Here is a 15202-nt window from a genome sequence, read left to right as displayed (position 1 = left end):
ACAAGGCTTAAAAATATTTATCTGTATTTATATTTTTTTATATATTTATCTAATATTTATCTTTAAAAAGTCACGAAGAGTGACGGCAAGTTGAGTGACTTACTATTTCCAACGTTTATGTTAACTTCTATCGAAATTGCCAACTCCTATTGGCTATTCTGAGAAGTTAACGGTCGGTTAAAAGTTAATAGGAGCACGATTATTAAATTTATTTGCAATAGAAACGTGTGCGCAATCTCCATTCTTACGAAAAATCTACAAGTTGATTGGTTAAAGATTACGTGATTGGCTCTTACTTTTAGAACCAACCAATCAACGCAGAGCGTTGATAAGACGAACTCAACAGTTGTGTCTGCTGAACGCGGCCATTGGTCCCCGTCTCTTTTATCGGCGAGTCGCTAATTTACCTATGTTACTTGCGCCGTGAAAAGAACGCGCGAACGTTGAGCGGCTTTGATTTCCGAGAATTCCGAGCGCCATTCCGCCATTTCGAACCCGTGTCTTTTTCTACGCAGAAATAGTGTCGATTAATCAAGTTAAATATATACGGAAGTAAGTTTTGATTTCTATAACGTATATATCTAGTAGATAAACTTTATTTTACGCCTTACGCACACTTACGCGTAACGAAGAAATCGTTTCGATCAAAGATCAGCAATTCCGTGTTCGAAATTATACGATCGTTGTACGACTTGGTACGGACTTGCTTCCCAAGTAGAACAGCAATTAAGTCACAATAGAATCAAAATAATGTCAAAATGATGGCAAATTGACGATGTTTGGCCATTTTATCATCGTTTTGACGTAATTTTGACTTTATTGTGACTTTCTGTTCTACCTGGGTTGAATCGCGAGAGAAATCAGTAGTCTCGCAAAAATTACATTTTACGATCAATTTTCAGCAAGATGTCGGAAATGATTGAATTGAACTGGATGATCTGCAACAAGTGCTTCGCCCCGTTCTACAGAGGAAAGCGTCCCTATCACGTCACCCAGTGTGGCCATATTTCCTGCCAGAATTGTTTGCAGCAAGGTAAACTTCGAGAAAAATTTCTCGCGCGTTACGATCTATTTTCCACGATTTCAACCGTTCACCACTTGTGGCTTTTACAGTCGAGCAGCAATGTCCGCAATGCCAGCATGGCACCATGGCGCTGGCCCTGCAGGATCCGCTGATGCCGAAATTAATCCCGTACTTTCAGCCGTTCACCGAGATTGTGGAAATGCAGTTGATGAAAGTCAACATGTTCCGGGACAACCAGATGAAAATATTGATGCACCGCTTTACTGAACTCGTACATAAAATTCTTATCGCTTTTGGTTTCTCCTAGTCCTAATAATTAATCTTACGATCTTGTACCTATAATATCGCTTTTATATGTATATTAAATCTTTATATTTTTTTGAATTTTTGTATCGACGATACGCTCTTAAGGATAAGAAGTACGAGTTGCTGAAGACCCGATTTTGGCCTGCACAACGCAATTTTAAGGCATTGGTGGATAAGTACACGAGCGTGAAGAACGAGAAGGATAAGCTCGAGAAGAAGCTGATGTTCTATCAGACGCACAGAGTAACTCCTCCGCAATCTGGATACCGCGGGATGGAAATAACGCCATCCGACTCCGGTATCTCTGTGCCGACCTCGCACTCATCAGTAAGGTAAAGTGCAAAAGCTTTGAACAATGCAAAAAGGACGATCGGTACTGCATCCCCGAAAATCGGAGTAACAAAAACGGATCTTCTTTTTTTAGATTCACGTAAACTTAACGCATAAACTGCGGTCCACTTAACGCTACAAATGTTTCGAAGCAGCAATAATGTATTCCTCTTCTCTTTTCTTTCAATGAAGAAAGAAGGAGAAGGAGAACGCTTCGAGACATTTGTAGCATCAAATGGACTGCAGCTATAAAATTGTGCTATTTAATAGTATTATAAGTTTCGACAAACGGTTAATGCAACGTATCGTCATTCTGCATAATTCGAATACCTGTAAATAATTTGAAAATAAAATAATATATGATATTTGTTTTCATTGCTGTTTGTAGGTGCTCCATGGAATCGTCAGATCGTCTGAAATCCATGATCGTAACGCCCACGTTGAACGGTTCAGAATTCAACATGGACATAACGCCCATGGGATCGATTGATCTGAATAGGACAGCGCGCAGAACTGCTGATGGGTTACGTTTTCGCCGTAACCGTAAACCTCCGCAATCTATGGATTCCCAAAATATGTTATCTTAAATTGTAGTTTTATAACAAGAGGCAAATTTTTTTCGTTATTCATTATACTCTTTCATAATTATATTATCTCGAGTTCGCAGTGTCACTTTATTTTATTTACGTACAAACGAGAACGCGAACTTTCGTTGTAATTAAAGATTAAACAAATACGATCTTAAATATGTGAAGAAAAACGTAAATTATTTTTATGGTAATACGTAAAAAAAATTGTGAATTACTTTTGTTATAAATTGTAGCGAAGAAATGAATTTGAGATATACGTTTAATTTAATATATTTTTTTTATCAAGATACATTGAGTTCTTTTTTCTTATCACTTTTACATTCGCAAATCAGGTACGTGATGTATAGTTGACATGAACGGAACATAGATTTCGATATATTCTAAAACTTTTATTGGTCATTTCAGATATACATATATTACATAATCTATTATTCATTCTTCAGACTTATGCGTCTATCACAGATATGATACCCAGATTCGAATTCGCATTTGAATCCACACTTTGAATTTAAAGCGACAATGGCTGCGTTCAGCCGAACCTCGATCTGCTTAGCGAATAAGCGAAAGGTAGCAATTAAGTGTAATTGGTTGGATCCAAAGGTAAGAACCAATCACATTCAGTTGCTACCTTTCGTTTCGCTAAGCAGAGGTTCGGCTGGACACGGCCATTCATTCGATTGATAAAATAGGCACAACCCAACTCGGGTTGGGTTGAAAGTTGAAATCCCGCGGCCCAATCGAAAACGCTAAATAAGATGGCAGCAATGCGGAGTTCGCAATTACGCGCATGCGTAAAAAGACCCTATCTGTCTAGCACCCTAGCGACGCTGGCTTGCCTCCTTTTTACGTTCACGTGTAATCGAGCGTGCACGGTGCCGCGGTAAATAAATTACGAATCGCAGGTAATCTATCGCGATGAGATCCATCGATTTCGCGTAAACGCGACGAACGGCGCGTTGAATCCGTTTACGTATCCCGGCGATCGTATTTAACGATCAGAGCCAAGCGTTCGCGTGATATCGAGGCGCGAAGTGAACCGGTGCAACCGTCCCGTCGCTTCTCATCGCACAGCTGTTTCTTCTTTCAAATTGCGAAAAAAGTGTGTCCCGTGAACACGATCGTTACGCTTATAATCGAAGGATCTTATTAAATTCACTTTTCATGTGTCGTGCGACAATTATGTTCATTGTGTCTTTTACAAAGTTTAGGTTAGGTTAGCTCTCGTTGTGAGAATCTACGAACGAAAGTGCAATGTCTGCATTTGTGTAGCATCTAGGCTGCGGTCCACTTGACGCTACAAATGCTTTGAAGCGTTCTTCTTCTCCTTCTTTCTTCATTGAAGGAAAGGAGAAGAAGAAATGCTTTGAAGCATTTGTAGCATCAAGTGGACCGCAGCCCTAGTTGTACGTTGTAATCATTTTTCACGTAGCCGATGATAGTTTTTGAGAGTTAAGATCCCCGTAGGGTCTATACATATGTCGAGAGATGATGCATTGTTGCATGTGTAAATATGTGTATGTTGCTTGACTGATGCTTACGACGTTTGGTTTTTCAGCCATGGTGCGTATGAACGTTCTCAGCGACGCCCTGAAGTCCATCAACAATGCCGAGAAGCGTGGAAAGCGGCAGGTGCTATTGAGACCCTGCTCCAAGGTGATCGTCAAGTTCTTGACCGTCATGATGAAGCATGGTGAGTGAGAATCCAGGGTAATTCGCAGAGTATTTTAATTATACGTTCCCATACAGCGCAGATTGATGCAGAAAGCTTCCCGAAAGGTTTCAAAGTTGCAGAAAGCTTCCAGAAAGGTTTGAAACCTTTCTGCACGGGGATTCTCTAACTCTTTAACAACAGTTTCGATATCGTTGCACAGGTATTATATATGGTGAAAAAGCTGCGCAACGATACCGAAACTGTCGTGAAGGAGTTAGAGAATCCTTGTGCTGGAAGCTTTTTGCAACAATCTGGCTGCGGTCCACTTGACGCTACAAATGCTTCAAAGCATTCCTCTTCTCTTTTCTTTCAATGAAGAAAGAAGGAGAAGAAAAACGCTCCAAAGAATTTGTAGCGTCAAGTGGACCGCAGCCTCTGTGCTGTATGGGTTGCTTTCCCTATACTTGTGTATACAATAATTCATGTATACATAATTTTTATGAACGTTGCTTCTACGATTTATAGAAACATAGAAAGAATTGTATCTCGTAGTCCTTTTCATGAGCTATAACGATAGATTTACTTAAACGTAACTCGCTGTTGAATGCAGGGTACATTGGAGAGTTTGAAATCGTGGACGACCACCGCAGTGGGAAGGTAGTGGTGAACCTTACCGGAAGGTTAAACAAATGCGGCGTTATCTCGCCTAGATTTGACGTACCTATCAACGACATCGAGAAGTGGACCAACAACCTCTTGCCTTCTCGACAATTTGGGTAAGTGTTTATCTATATGTACAATATATGACAAATCTTTTACATTTGCCTTATGAATCAAGAAATAAATTTGTTCTTATTTATTTCAATATTTTGACGAAATAAGTTACGTGTACAATAACATAGTACGTTATAATAAACTGGAAGAAAATTTAATAAGGTATACTTAAAAATTGTTCGGCTCAAGCAAAAAGTACGTACGGAGTTATAAAATTAATTAGTATTATACAGCACCGATATCTTAACGTACACGTCTCAATTCAGTTTTAAAAAGGAAACAATTATACAATACATATTTATTCATGTTTATATCTCAGATACGTTGTGCTGACAACTAGCGGGGGAATTATGGATCACGAGGAGGCCAGGAGGAAACATCTTGGAGGAAAAATACTGGGATTTTTCTTCTAACTTTTTAGTTAAGTAAATAAAAGTGTAAAAACAAAGATGTTACGTCTAAAAGCAATCTCTCGATGAAAACCGAATGTTCCACCGAAATTTTTACTCCATAACTCCGCAACGATTTTATTTATAAAGCATGCTTTTAAAACGGAGAGTTTTCACAAGCTGCGGTTTTTCCCCACTCGGAAAGTTCCTCGTTTGTCTTTTATCGTTGATTCCGATGTTGTAGTTAGATTGGCTTGCCTCGCTCGTCTTATTATATCCCTGAGAAATCGTTTCGCATAATCATCGTTACATATCGACTAACTGCACGAGAAGACATTTGATTACCGGGAGCAGAAAGGAGGAGGAGAATCAACGAGGCCGTCGCGAGTCAAGATACGTCTGTCCAGGAGTCGGATCAGATGTTCATACGGATCGTCGGGTCGGCGCAGCAGGAGCTCGCCGAGCAGGGAATCGACGAGATCGTGAATCTCTTTTCGTTTCAAATAGGACACCGCCTCTCGTTCCCGCGTGTTTTGCGCGTGCCCGTCGCACGTTCCTCGTTGCTCCGAAGACGAGCTCGAACGATCCTCCATCCTGCCTCCTCTCTCTTCGTCGTCATGGATTTGGAATTTTAAATAATCGCGAGATAAACAAAAACATCCGGAAGCTTTTTAATCGTCCAATGAGATGGTAGGATCGTTGCCCTCTCTCCCCGGTAATTATTTAATTTAATTTTTGGATAAAAAAAACGCAATGTTATTAACTCAGAATTGCCAACCTGCCGAGAAATAAATTATCCTAGATAGTCATCGATTCGGAACTGCCAATGTGGAAAATAAATTCCCCATGATTAAATGATTCGTGTGGGAATAGGAGAAATCTGCCGTATCGGCACAACCACTACCGTGTGGTCGTGTTGACGTGTTGTTCAAGGACGGTGTACCCGCGGATGGGAGTAAATTGTCTTTCCAGTGTTCCTGTCGGTCTCTCTTAATTATTCTGTTGTCTCATCAGTCCACGTCGATCTTTAGCGGCATTTGGCGTTGATTCCGGCGCAACTGAAATACTCGACGGGTCGAGCCATGGCATTGTCGAGATGCGGCAGCGTGGAGATGCTGAACACCTTGACTCGCGTCTCGCGCACAGGTACGAATCGTTTCTCGCAAATACACATTATTATCTCGCTCCGTTTTATGTGTAGAAATACGTACGATGTTGCGGAGACCAGTGTGCTCCGTCTCTTTTTTTTGCAGCTTGAGATGTCCGTCGAAGATACTAGAAATGACGTAATCAACTACTTCTAACTTGTCAATTTATCACGATTGTATCAGATAGAACGCTTTATTTATGTTTTTTGAAGTTATTTGGAATATTTCGGGGCATTTATAGTGCTGCAATTGTAATTTAAATTAGCTCTTTTCTTTTTTCAAATTCCATAGACATATCGATGACTGTATGCTGGTTTTTTCCATGATATCAACAGTATTAATTATACAATGTGTCTGATTGTGAGTCTTTAATGTTTTGACGTTGAGATGTATACATTTATGAGAAATTCATAATTTGTTCAAAGATAACTTGTGACAGCTATAGTAGTTTTATCCATATGATTTTTATTACAATATTCTATCTTATACTTTGCGAAATATATCATGGAGCATAATTAACAATTATCTTTATATTACATGTAATTCTAACATAAGATTTAATTTATATATACATCTCATTTCAATCTCATTATACCTTATTAATTTTAATTTTTTATTAATTTATTTGTTAATTCCTGCCTTAAGCCCCTTTGGACATACACTTTTATACATATTTTATACTTTTTTCTTGACATAAAATAACATAATAAAACAATTATAATAAAATATAATTCTTTTCTGTTCTATTTCTTAAAGTATCTTAAAGTATGATCATTAAACATCTGAATATTTGAATATAAGTAAATCCGAGTATAAATAAAAGTGTAAACATAAACATAAATGTTAATTTGTTAACTTCTAGATTTCTGATATTTCAACAAATTAGTTATACTATAATCTTTCTGTTATCCTTTTCAGTTTTGCATTCTCCTTTTTCTTTCTTTCTTCTTCTTGGTCTTATTATACTTCATTACAATGTTTTACTCCTTTTCTTTGCACTCTTGTCCTTTCTAGGGCAAAATAATCACTCCCTACATAATAAAATCCTAACACGACATACAACACAATAAGTGTGTAATATATTAACATAATTTCTTAATTTTGTAGCATTCCTGGAGATGCAGTGTGCGACTTCAGCGGCAGTTCACCGGAAGCAGCAGCCGCTGCACCTGACCAGCGCACGTTGCTATCCAGATCCACCGACTCTGACTCTGCCGATTAACGTTTGTGACATCTTCGCCAACGAGACCGGTCGCTTCGCGCCGGAACGCGCGCGCGACATCGCCCTGTACGCTGAGAACGGCGGCAGCGCCGTCTCTGCGGCGAATTGCTCCGGATTTCCCGAGATCCGCGACGACAGCCACGTGGACTCGTACGATTGTTTCGGCGCGGTCAGCCTGAACGGCACGATGCAGAGCAACGTGCCGAAGCCGTTCTCCTCGTGCGGCAAGTCCACGCACCTTAACATGCCCGGCGGACAGTGGTCCCGCGACAACAAATACATCGCCGAGGATATGCAGCGCTCCCACTACCGCAAGTTGTCGTGTAAGGACGACCTTTGAGTGGGTTCTCTGGAGGGTAGAGGTGCTTTCCTCGTCTTCGCTTTCCTAAGACTCGCATCTTTTGTGTCCCTACTGTGTTCTCTGAATCCTAGAAGATAACATGATACCTTCGATCTCGGGGGTCTAAATTAACCCTAGAACGCATGAGAGGGGTCGATTTCGACCCCAGGCGAACTTTGAAAAACGCTCCTGAGCTAGCGAGTGACATTATTGTCGAGTCTTTAAATGGATTTTTCACTAACTAAACTTGAGTAAAATTAAATTTACCGCATACCATTCTCTTCGTTATTAAAAAACGAAGAAATTCATGTAGGTTTAAAAGCGATATTGCCCCCAGTCATGCGTTAGAAGGTCAAAAAAATGATACATGCGTTCTAGGGTTAAATGTCGAAAGACTGGAGAACGTTTAAGTTCCAATTATGGAACATATTATCTGAATATCAATATCGAAAGATTGAAATGTCAAATTAAATAAAATAATTAAATAAGATCCTTCGCGGATGATATACAGATCTAAAAACTTGATAATTCATGTAATTTGCTGGGATTCAAAGATTAACGTTCCAAAAATTTATAATATTTCCACGACAATCTAATATTACATTTGCAAAAGGACTTTATTCCCTTCCTACGTCACATCAATGTTGTACATATATTAGCACATTGGATAGTCACAAAAGCTCTGTCGAAGATTTTTATACACTTGAGGATTTGCCGATTCTTAAGTTGGATCTTCAAGGTAAATGAGAACTGAGCAAGCTTTTGTGGCCATTCGCCATCAGGAATTCACATTGGGCAAATTATATGTCGCTCAGGTACCGCAACTAATGCCTTCATAACGAGCCCGCTTTTACGAGCGACATATTGGCCAATTTGTACCATCAGAATGAGCTACTCGACCGACAACTCCAAGGCGGCTCAGAAGAGTCAGGTCGCGGTGCCGATGTCCCCAATGACGAAGAAGGAAAGATTTCGCCTAATGTTGAGGGATTATGGAGGCACCCTTCTCGCCTTTCATATCACTATATCACTGATAAGCCTCGGTGTTTGTTACACGGTGGTCATTAGGTCAGTCATACGTTCCCTGGGGTTTGTCTAAAAATCGTACCCTCTCTTGTAACTGAAATATCTAACATCGAATATTTGATATATGTATATATAACCGAAATTTTCACGCACAATCGAAGATTTCAATCAAAATCGAAAATTTAATATCAAAATGGAAAATATTTGAGCAAATTATTTGTGACAAATGATCGATTAAAATTTCTCAAGTGTGCAATTTTTGGTACACTATATATAACTAGCTTTCATGGTTTGGCTTTTTGTGTTAATTTTTATATGTATTAATTTTTCGTATAACATGAGAATTCTCAGAATAAAATAACAGAAAGTGAGAGCGTTTCAGTTTTTCTTATCATTATTAGTAAGCATTAAATTGTCATTTTATCTTTTGAGATTTATCTTGAGAAAATGTATCACAATCTTTTTTTCTAATAATTCTAATTCTTGATTTCAGCGGGATCGATGTAACGCCGTTCGTGCAAAAGTGGACAGGCGGGAATGAACAGATAGATAGCCTGTTGAAAACCTCGACGGACTTCATAATAGCGTACACAGTTCACAAAGTGCTCGCACCTGCTCGAATAGGGATATCCTTAACCGTGACTCCACCGCTTGTAAGACGTCTGAGGAAAATGGGCTTGCTTAAGATGCCGAAACAAAAACCATCACCACCGTCACCACTAACGCCACCACCACCGCCAGCGTCCTCGTAAGAGCTCCAAAATAATTATTTCTTTTACAAAAAGATTTAGTTATTAAACATCGTATTTCGATGAGAGATGACTAATAATAATGGAGCCATTTTCAAATGCGGTGGTAGGGCTGTGAAAAGAAATTTTTAAAAGTCGCAAAAAGTGAGATTTCTCAACGAGCAGGATACAATTCCTTTTGTAAATGATATCTGTTGTATGTATTGTATAGGATAACTTGTACAAATTTAAATGAATCGATAGTTTTGATAATAGAGAAATTTTGCTATTGGATAAATTGATGTATATAGGCAAGGCTATTATCTTCTTCCGTATAATTCAAAAGCTTAAAATTTTAATACAATTTTTATCCGCACATAAAAGGTGTAGGCATTTATATTTTGTGTTATCAATCTTTTATAAAGAAATTATTATCTGTAAATAAACGTTATGAAGATGAAACTAGTCGGCTTCTCACATATGCACCTCTCGTTTATTATATAAAGAATATAGCGATCATAAAATTTACACAATTTTATAATATCTTGCGTATGACAGAGTCTCGTACGGTCTCGCGCGTGCCATAATACATAATAAATCACGCGTATCGCATTCGTAGCACAGAATTTTCGCACACAAAAGCTCGGCAATTTCAGTTGGACGCAATTCGCGGTTTGTTCGCATAACTTTGACCATGCACAACACGTCGACGTATATATATGTACAGAAATCTTTAAAAATATATTATAATACATAAGTAGAGAGAATAGAATAAAAAAATGTATATAATTATATACAGTCCGGTGTGAACCTAAAGTAGCACACTTCTTACAAGTAAATCTTACAAGTTAATCTCGTTGAGATTCCGTCGAGACGCGTCCCCGACGCTTGACATTACGGTACTATAGATGATAATACATTCGTCGCGCGGAAAAAGGATCCTTAACGAATATAGATACAAAATGCACGGCCGGCAAGGGCCATCGAGTATCTCCGCCTGAGTATCATTACATCCTTTCTTTTTATGTCCCTCGGGTACTTTGTAAAAATTAAGCGTAATAGATTTTTCGATTCGCCATCAGTGATGTCGAGATGAAAAGATTCGGCAGTGTGAAAGTATGATCGTTAGGTTGTTTAGGATTTTTTACAATGATTTCGATTGAATCCATCAGCGCGTACTGATGTAAGTTACCGAGTTTATTATAATAAATCGATTTAATTCAAGTGCAAAAGCATGATGCGAGCGTTTTAATTGGTGAAATGTCCAAACTGCGTTCTATCAAGCAATACGGTTAACTTGTAATTTGTATTCAAGCGTCTAGTGCGTCCAACCGTTCACTATGAATATATATTTTTATGTACAATCTTTAACGTGCACCAATACGCGCTGATATATTCAACTGAATTTGCTATTAAAAGTCTTAAATTCTTATTGTTAGATTATGTCGGATCCTTGGATCCGGCTAGCTGCTTTAAAAACTTTGAACACTTGATTTGTCTTGCTATAGCATTTGAGCATTTTCAACTTAAACGTAGGGACTTGAGTCGTTCGTAAGAAGAGATGAGATTACGCTAGTAAAAGAACGAATATCGTCTAATAATACTTTCGAACTCATCGACATTCAGTTCAAATAATTTACAAAGTCGTAGGTCATTACATAAAAATGTGATAAAAAAAACTTATTTGGCACACACAGAGAGCGACGAATATTAACGTATGCCTTTAAATTATTCGTAAGATAAACGTAACGCGAAGCATTATTGCAATTTTGATTCAGATCACTTTGACTGATATAAACTAGATTCTCAAAAACTAGAAAGAATGTGAAATAATTAATATTATTTCGTTCGTTTTATTATTATTCACTATATTTTATCATATGATGAAATAATTAACCCTCGGAAGGCGGACACCGAGACAGCCGCGTGACTGTATGTGTTGCAAAACAAATGCTTACATGAAAATGTTATTTACTTGTGACTCATTTATTTGGCTATTTGTTTAGATTTAGAGCTCAAGTAGTCAAGACTCCTTGAGCCGTACAGTCTAAACAAAACAGCATGGGTCACGAGTGATCCGACGTCTGCCTCCGAAGGGTTAATGAAATAATGAATGAGTACGTATAAATTCGAGAAACTGAATTATAAAAAAACCTTTGGCTATGCCGATGTCGCACGATAAATTAAAACTTTTAAAAGCTAATTACTTCGTAATTTTAATTAAAAAAAAGTTATGCACTTTAGTTACGTGTTTTACATTATGCGAAAAACTGGGACATGACACTGAGAACTCCGGGAAGATCCCTGGTAGCGACGTCGTGCGACTGTCTTACTTGATGAACCTACACAATTTAGCATCATTATGAAAGTCACGAGTATTGTAGGCGTTTTCCTCCATTATCGGAAAATTCTCTTACCTTCCTAACTGCACATTAAGTTACAAAGATCTACGAAGTTCAAGAAACATGCAACGTAACGGTAAAGTATTGAGAAAAAAGACATTAGTCTTTTCTTGTCTCAAATGTCTTTCGAAGTTTTCACCAACCGTCTTAGTGTTTAAGTTTCCTGATCTTCCGAAATTAGAAAAAAAAAAAGGATCTGTAGATCTTCGTGAACGAATTGCAGCTGCGACCTTAAACGTAGGCCTCGGTGCGATGACCTCGTATCTGATGGAAGAATTGCTGCCAGCTGGTAAGCGTCTTCTTGGACCATACCCAGAAGCTGCTGGTAATGCCGACTATCATCGCCATGAGGTATTTGATCATGAAGATCTCGAAATCGGGTTTACGACCGAGGTCGCGGGTGCGCTCGCCGAGGGGACACGGCAACGAGTAGATCGACTGCGGGCCCGGTCGCGAGCACATCTCCATGTTCCACGTAAGCATCCATTGGTCGAAATATGCCTGCTCGTAGAAGAGGCATACGATCACGACCATGGCAGGTACGATGTAGAGCACGGAAAAGATGCCGATGCGAATCATGAGTTTCTCGAGCTTGTCAGTCTTTGTGCCGTCGTGCTTCATCACCGTCCGGATGCGGAAGAGCGAGACGAAGCCTGCCAGCAGGAACACAATGCCCAGAAAAAGATAAACGCACAGCGGTGCCAGGACGAAGCCCCGTAGAGCCTCCACGTTCCAAAGACCGACGTAGCAGACCCCGGACAATATATCACCTGTAAATTAAATTACAGAAATATAACGTAATTTATGAACATAATTTTTAACATAAAAATAATGTGTCTGAGAAACTTTCTTTGTTTAATTTCGTTTTATTAACTTTGAAAAAGAATGTGAAAAAAATTCTTGGAGTAATTCCTATTTGTACTTGTAATCAAGAGAATATCATAAAGCGATTGTGTATTTTACGTCTTTCTCGCGCAAAGTGTTACAATTTTTATGTTATAGCTGTCCAAAATTACCCACCTTCCACTTTTCCCATCGCTAGGATAGTAACGGTCTTCACAGCCGGCGCGGCCCAGGCGGCCAGGTGGAAGTATTGCGAGTTAGTCTCGATTGCTTCGTGTCCCCACTTTAATCCAGCCGCCAGGAACCACGTGAGGGTGAGGATGACCCACCAGATGCTCGACGCCATGCCGAAAAAATAGAGAATCATGAAGAGCACGGTGCACAATTCATCCTTGGTACCCTGAGCGATTATAGAAGCCATCTGTATTCGGATACCCATCGGCGGTGGGAACGGCTCCATGCACGATATCGAGTTGCCGGCTGCCCAGCCGATCACGTAAGCCAGTGCCACCATCAGGTAACATATGGACAAGAAAATGATAGGCCTCTCGGGATACCTGTACGAGAAATTAATGTTTAAAACTTGGAGATCTTGAAATTCTGGATTATTCAGATGTTTTTGAAACGCTTATAACATATAATAATGTAGTAGCTATAATTCTGATTCTCCAACAGATCAGCCCATTTTATCATCGATCATAAATTGATTTTATGCAACACGTGCATGGAAAGTGCCCCATTACGCACGCTACGCGTGCGTGATAGACCACTTTCCAGGCACTTGCAACATAAAATAGGGAGTGTAAGTCATGTGTAAAGATGAAAATTCCCGGGTGCGTAAACTCCTGTGTTACACAAATAACTATTATTTAGCAATCTCTATTTCCAAGTACTAAAACTGCTGTGCAACTTCTCCAATCTAACAATACTCTCATGATGTACAAATTTGTTAATTACCAAACATTTAATATATTTCACAAAAGCATGACGCAATTAAATTTCCAAAAAAATAAGCTGAGAGAAAGAGCTTTACCTAAATCTATCTCTATCAATGAGGAATGTCAGGAACGTGAAGAAGCAGGAAACGGCACAGACGGAGGCCCAAGTGCCGACCCACACCCTGGCGAACTTTCTCTGCCTCTCGGTGAAGAACATCCCGTCGCAGGGCGCCCCGCAGTCAGGCTCCACCTTGTTGTCCACCTTCAGCGAGTACCCTAATCCGTGAGGCACCTTGAACTGGACCGGGCACACGAAGCCGAAGTCCCTGGCACCCATGGCGAAACCGTTGCCACCGACAGTGCCGACGCCGCCGTAAGGCTTCAGTCCCTCGTTCCAGGGTGGCTGGAACTCCGCGACCGGCATGCGGGCCGGTGGATAGACCGGCGCGGCGGGCTCCTGGGGCGCGGTGGTCTCGTTGGTGCCCACGCAGAGCTCCGTGCCGCCGTTCTCCGGCATCTTGGCGCAGTCGAGGGCCTCCGGCCACGCGAAGCCGAAGCTGTTCATCAGGCTCTCGCAGCCGGAGCGGGCGCTCTCGCAGAGCGACCGGCACGGCGGTATCGCCTTGTCGATGATGGTGCAGACGGGCGCGTAGACGGTGCAGAGGAAGAAGCGCAGATCCGGGCTGCACTTCATCTTGACGAGCGGCATGTACTGGTGCACCTCCTGGCCGGCGTCCTCCTGCTTCTGATGATTCATCAGGTTCGGCATGATCGTCTCGTTGTACGGGATGTTCATGCAGAGATTGATGGTGATGGGCTCGCAGCGGCCGTGATGGGCGAGGGGATCACCGACGCCGCCACCGCCGCCGCCGTTTAGGGCGGTGGAGGAATGCAGGGCGGCGGTGACAGCCATCACGGACAGAAACGCGCCGATCATCGCCGTCCGCAGCATCTCTGGGCCTCCTCTCGTCGGGGACGGGCGCGCACCACCTCGTTGGGGGACACTCACGACCGGCGCCGACGGAACATGCCGATATTTACGCTCAGCGACCACGCGACGACGCGACGGCAAGGATGAGGATGACAGGACGGGTGAGGGTGGCGATAATGAGGGTGAAGGTGGTGGTGGACGCGCTCCCGGAGCAGCGGTGTAAACAGTTATGGCAGCCGTACGAGTGTCTTCAATGTCTCGGCGACGGCGTCGAGGGAGAAGGGAGGTCAGGGAGAATCCTCATCGCGCTCCGGGTGTCCAACAGCCAATTGGAGAACCCGCTTTCTAGAGACATTTTGGAATACGTCGTGTCGCGAATATACGTGCACATTCTGCGAGGCGCGCTCCCGTTCCTTCTCTAGATCGTTTCGACTCCGCGATCGTGGAACCCGGAATTTCAATGCGAGATTTAAATGCGATTTTTGCAAAGAAAAAGAATAAGAACAGGAAGAGGAAGAAGAAGAAGAAGAAGAAGAAGAAGAAGAAGAAGAAGAAGAAGA

General features: G+C 41.0%; 5 protein-coding genes across 5 annotated transcripts; 3 read left to right on the top strand and 2 right to left on the bottom strand.

The window, feature by feature from the left end:
* The first annotated feature begins 636 nt into the window (after positions 1–636).
* LOC112464254 lies at positions 637–2425 on the top strand. The gene is made up of 5 exons (XM_025031124.1): positions 637–695; positions 903–1033; positions 1114–1295; positions 1436–1662; positions 2049–2425. Exons 2-5 carry the CDS (start codon positions 907–909, stop codon positions 2245–2247), a joined length of 735 nt encoding a protein of 244 aa, XP_024886892.1. The 5' UTR covers positions 637–695; positions 903–906; the 3' UTR covers positions 2248–2425.
* Positions 2426–3044: 619 nt separating this feature from the next.
* Positions 3045–5157, top strand: LOC112464250 (40S ribosomal protein S15Aa). The gene is made up of 4 exons (XM_025031120.1): positions 3045–3152; positions 3806–3940; positions 4512–4677; positions 4995–5157. Exons 2-4 carry the CDS (start codon positions 3808–3810, stop codon positions 5086–5088), a joined length of 393 nt encoding a protein of 130 aa, XP_024886888.1. The 5' UTR covers positions 3045–3152; positions 3806–3807; the 3' UTR covers positions 5089–5157.
* A 65-nt stretch (positions 5158–5222) lies between these two features.
* On the bottom strand, positions 5223–5948 carry LOC112464251. The gene is made up of 2 exons (XM_025031121.1): positions 5410–5948; positions 5223–5343 (listed from the first exon to the last, which is right to left on the bottom strand). Exons 1-2 carry the CDS (start codon positions 5655–5657, stop codon positions 5238–5240), a joined length of 354 nt encoding a protein of 117 aa, XP_024886889.1. The 5' UTR covers positions 5658–5948; the 3' UTR covers positions 5223–5237.
* Positions 5949–5979: 31 nt separating this feature from the next.
* On the top strand, positions 5980–9990 carry LOC112464249. The gene is made up of 4 exons (XM_025031119.1): positions 5980–6210; positions 7320–7757; positions 8590–8842; positions 9294–9990. Exons 1-4 carry the CDS (start codon positions 6147–6149, stop codon positions 9550–9552), a joined length of 1014 nt encoding a protein of 337 aa, XP_024886887.1. The 5' UTR covers positions 5980–6146; the 3' UTR covers positions 9553–9990.
* Positions 9991–10087: 97 nt separating this feature from the next.
* Positions 10088–15136, bottom strand: LOC112464248 (frizzled-7-B). Its single transcript, XM_025031117.1, has 3 exons — positions 13807–15136; positions 12951–13330; positions 10088–12700 (listed from the first exon to the last, which is right to left on the bottom strand). Exons 1-3 carry the CDS (start codon positions 14661–14663, stop codon positions 12162–12164), a joined length of 1776 nt encoding a protein of 591 aa, XP_024886885.1. The 5' UTR covers positions 14664–15136; the 3' UTR covers positions 10088–12161.
* Positions 15137–15202: the final 66 nt, after the last annotated feature.

Source organism: Temnothorax curvispinosus, unplaced genomic scaffold (assembly GCF_003070985.1).
Source record: "Temnothorax curvispinosus isolate PA1 unplaced genomic scaffold, ASM307098v1 QBEX01014047.1, whole genome shotgun sequence".
NCBI lineage: Eukaryota > Metazoa > Arthropoda > Insecta > Hymenoptera > Formicidae > Temnothorax > Temnothorax curvispinosus.
The sequence above is the reverse complement of the archived record's forward strand: the minus strand, read 5'-3'. Positions and strand labels throughout refer to the sequence as shown.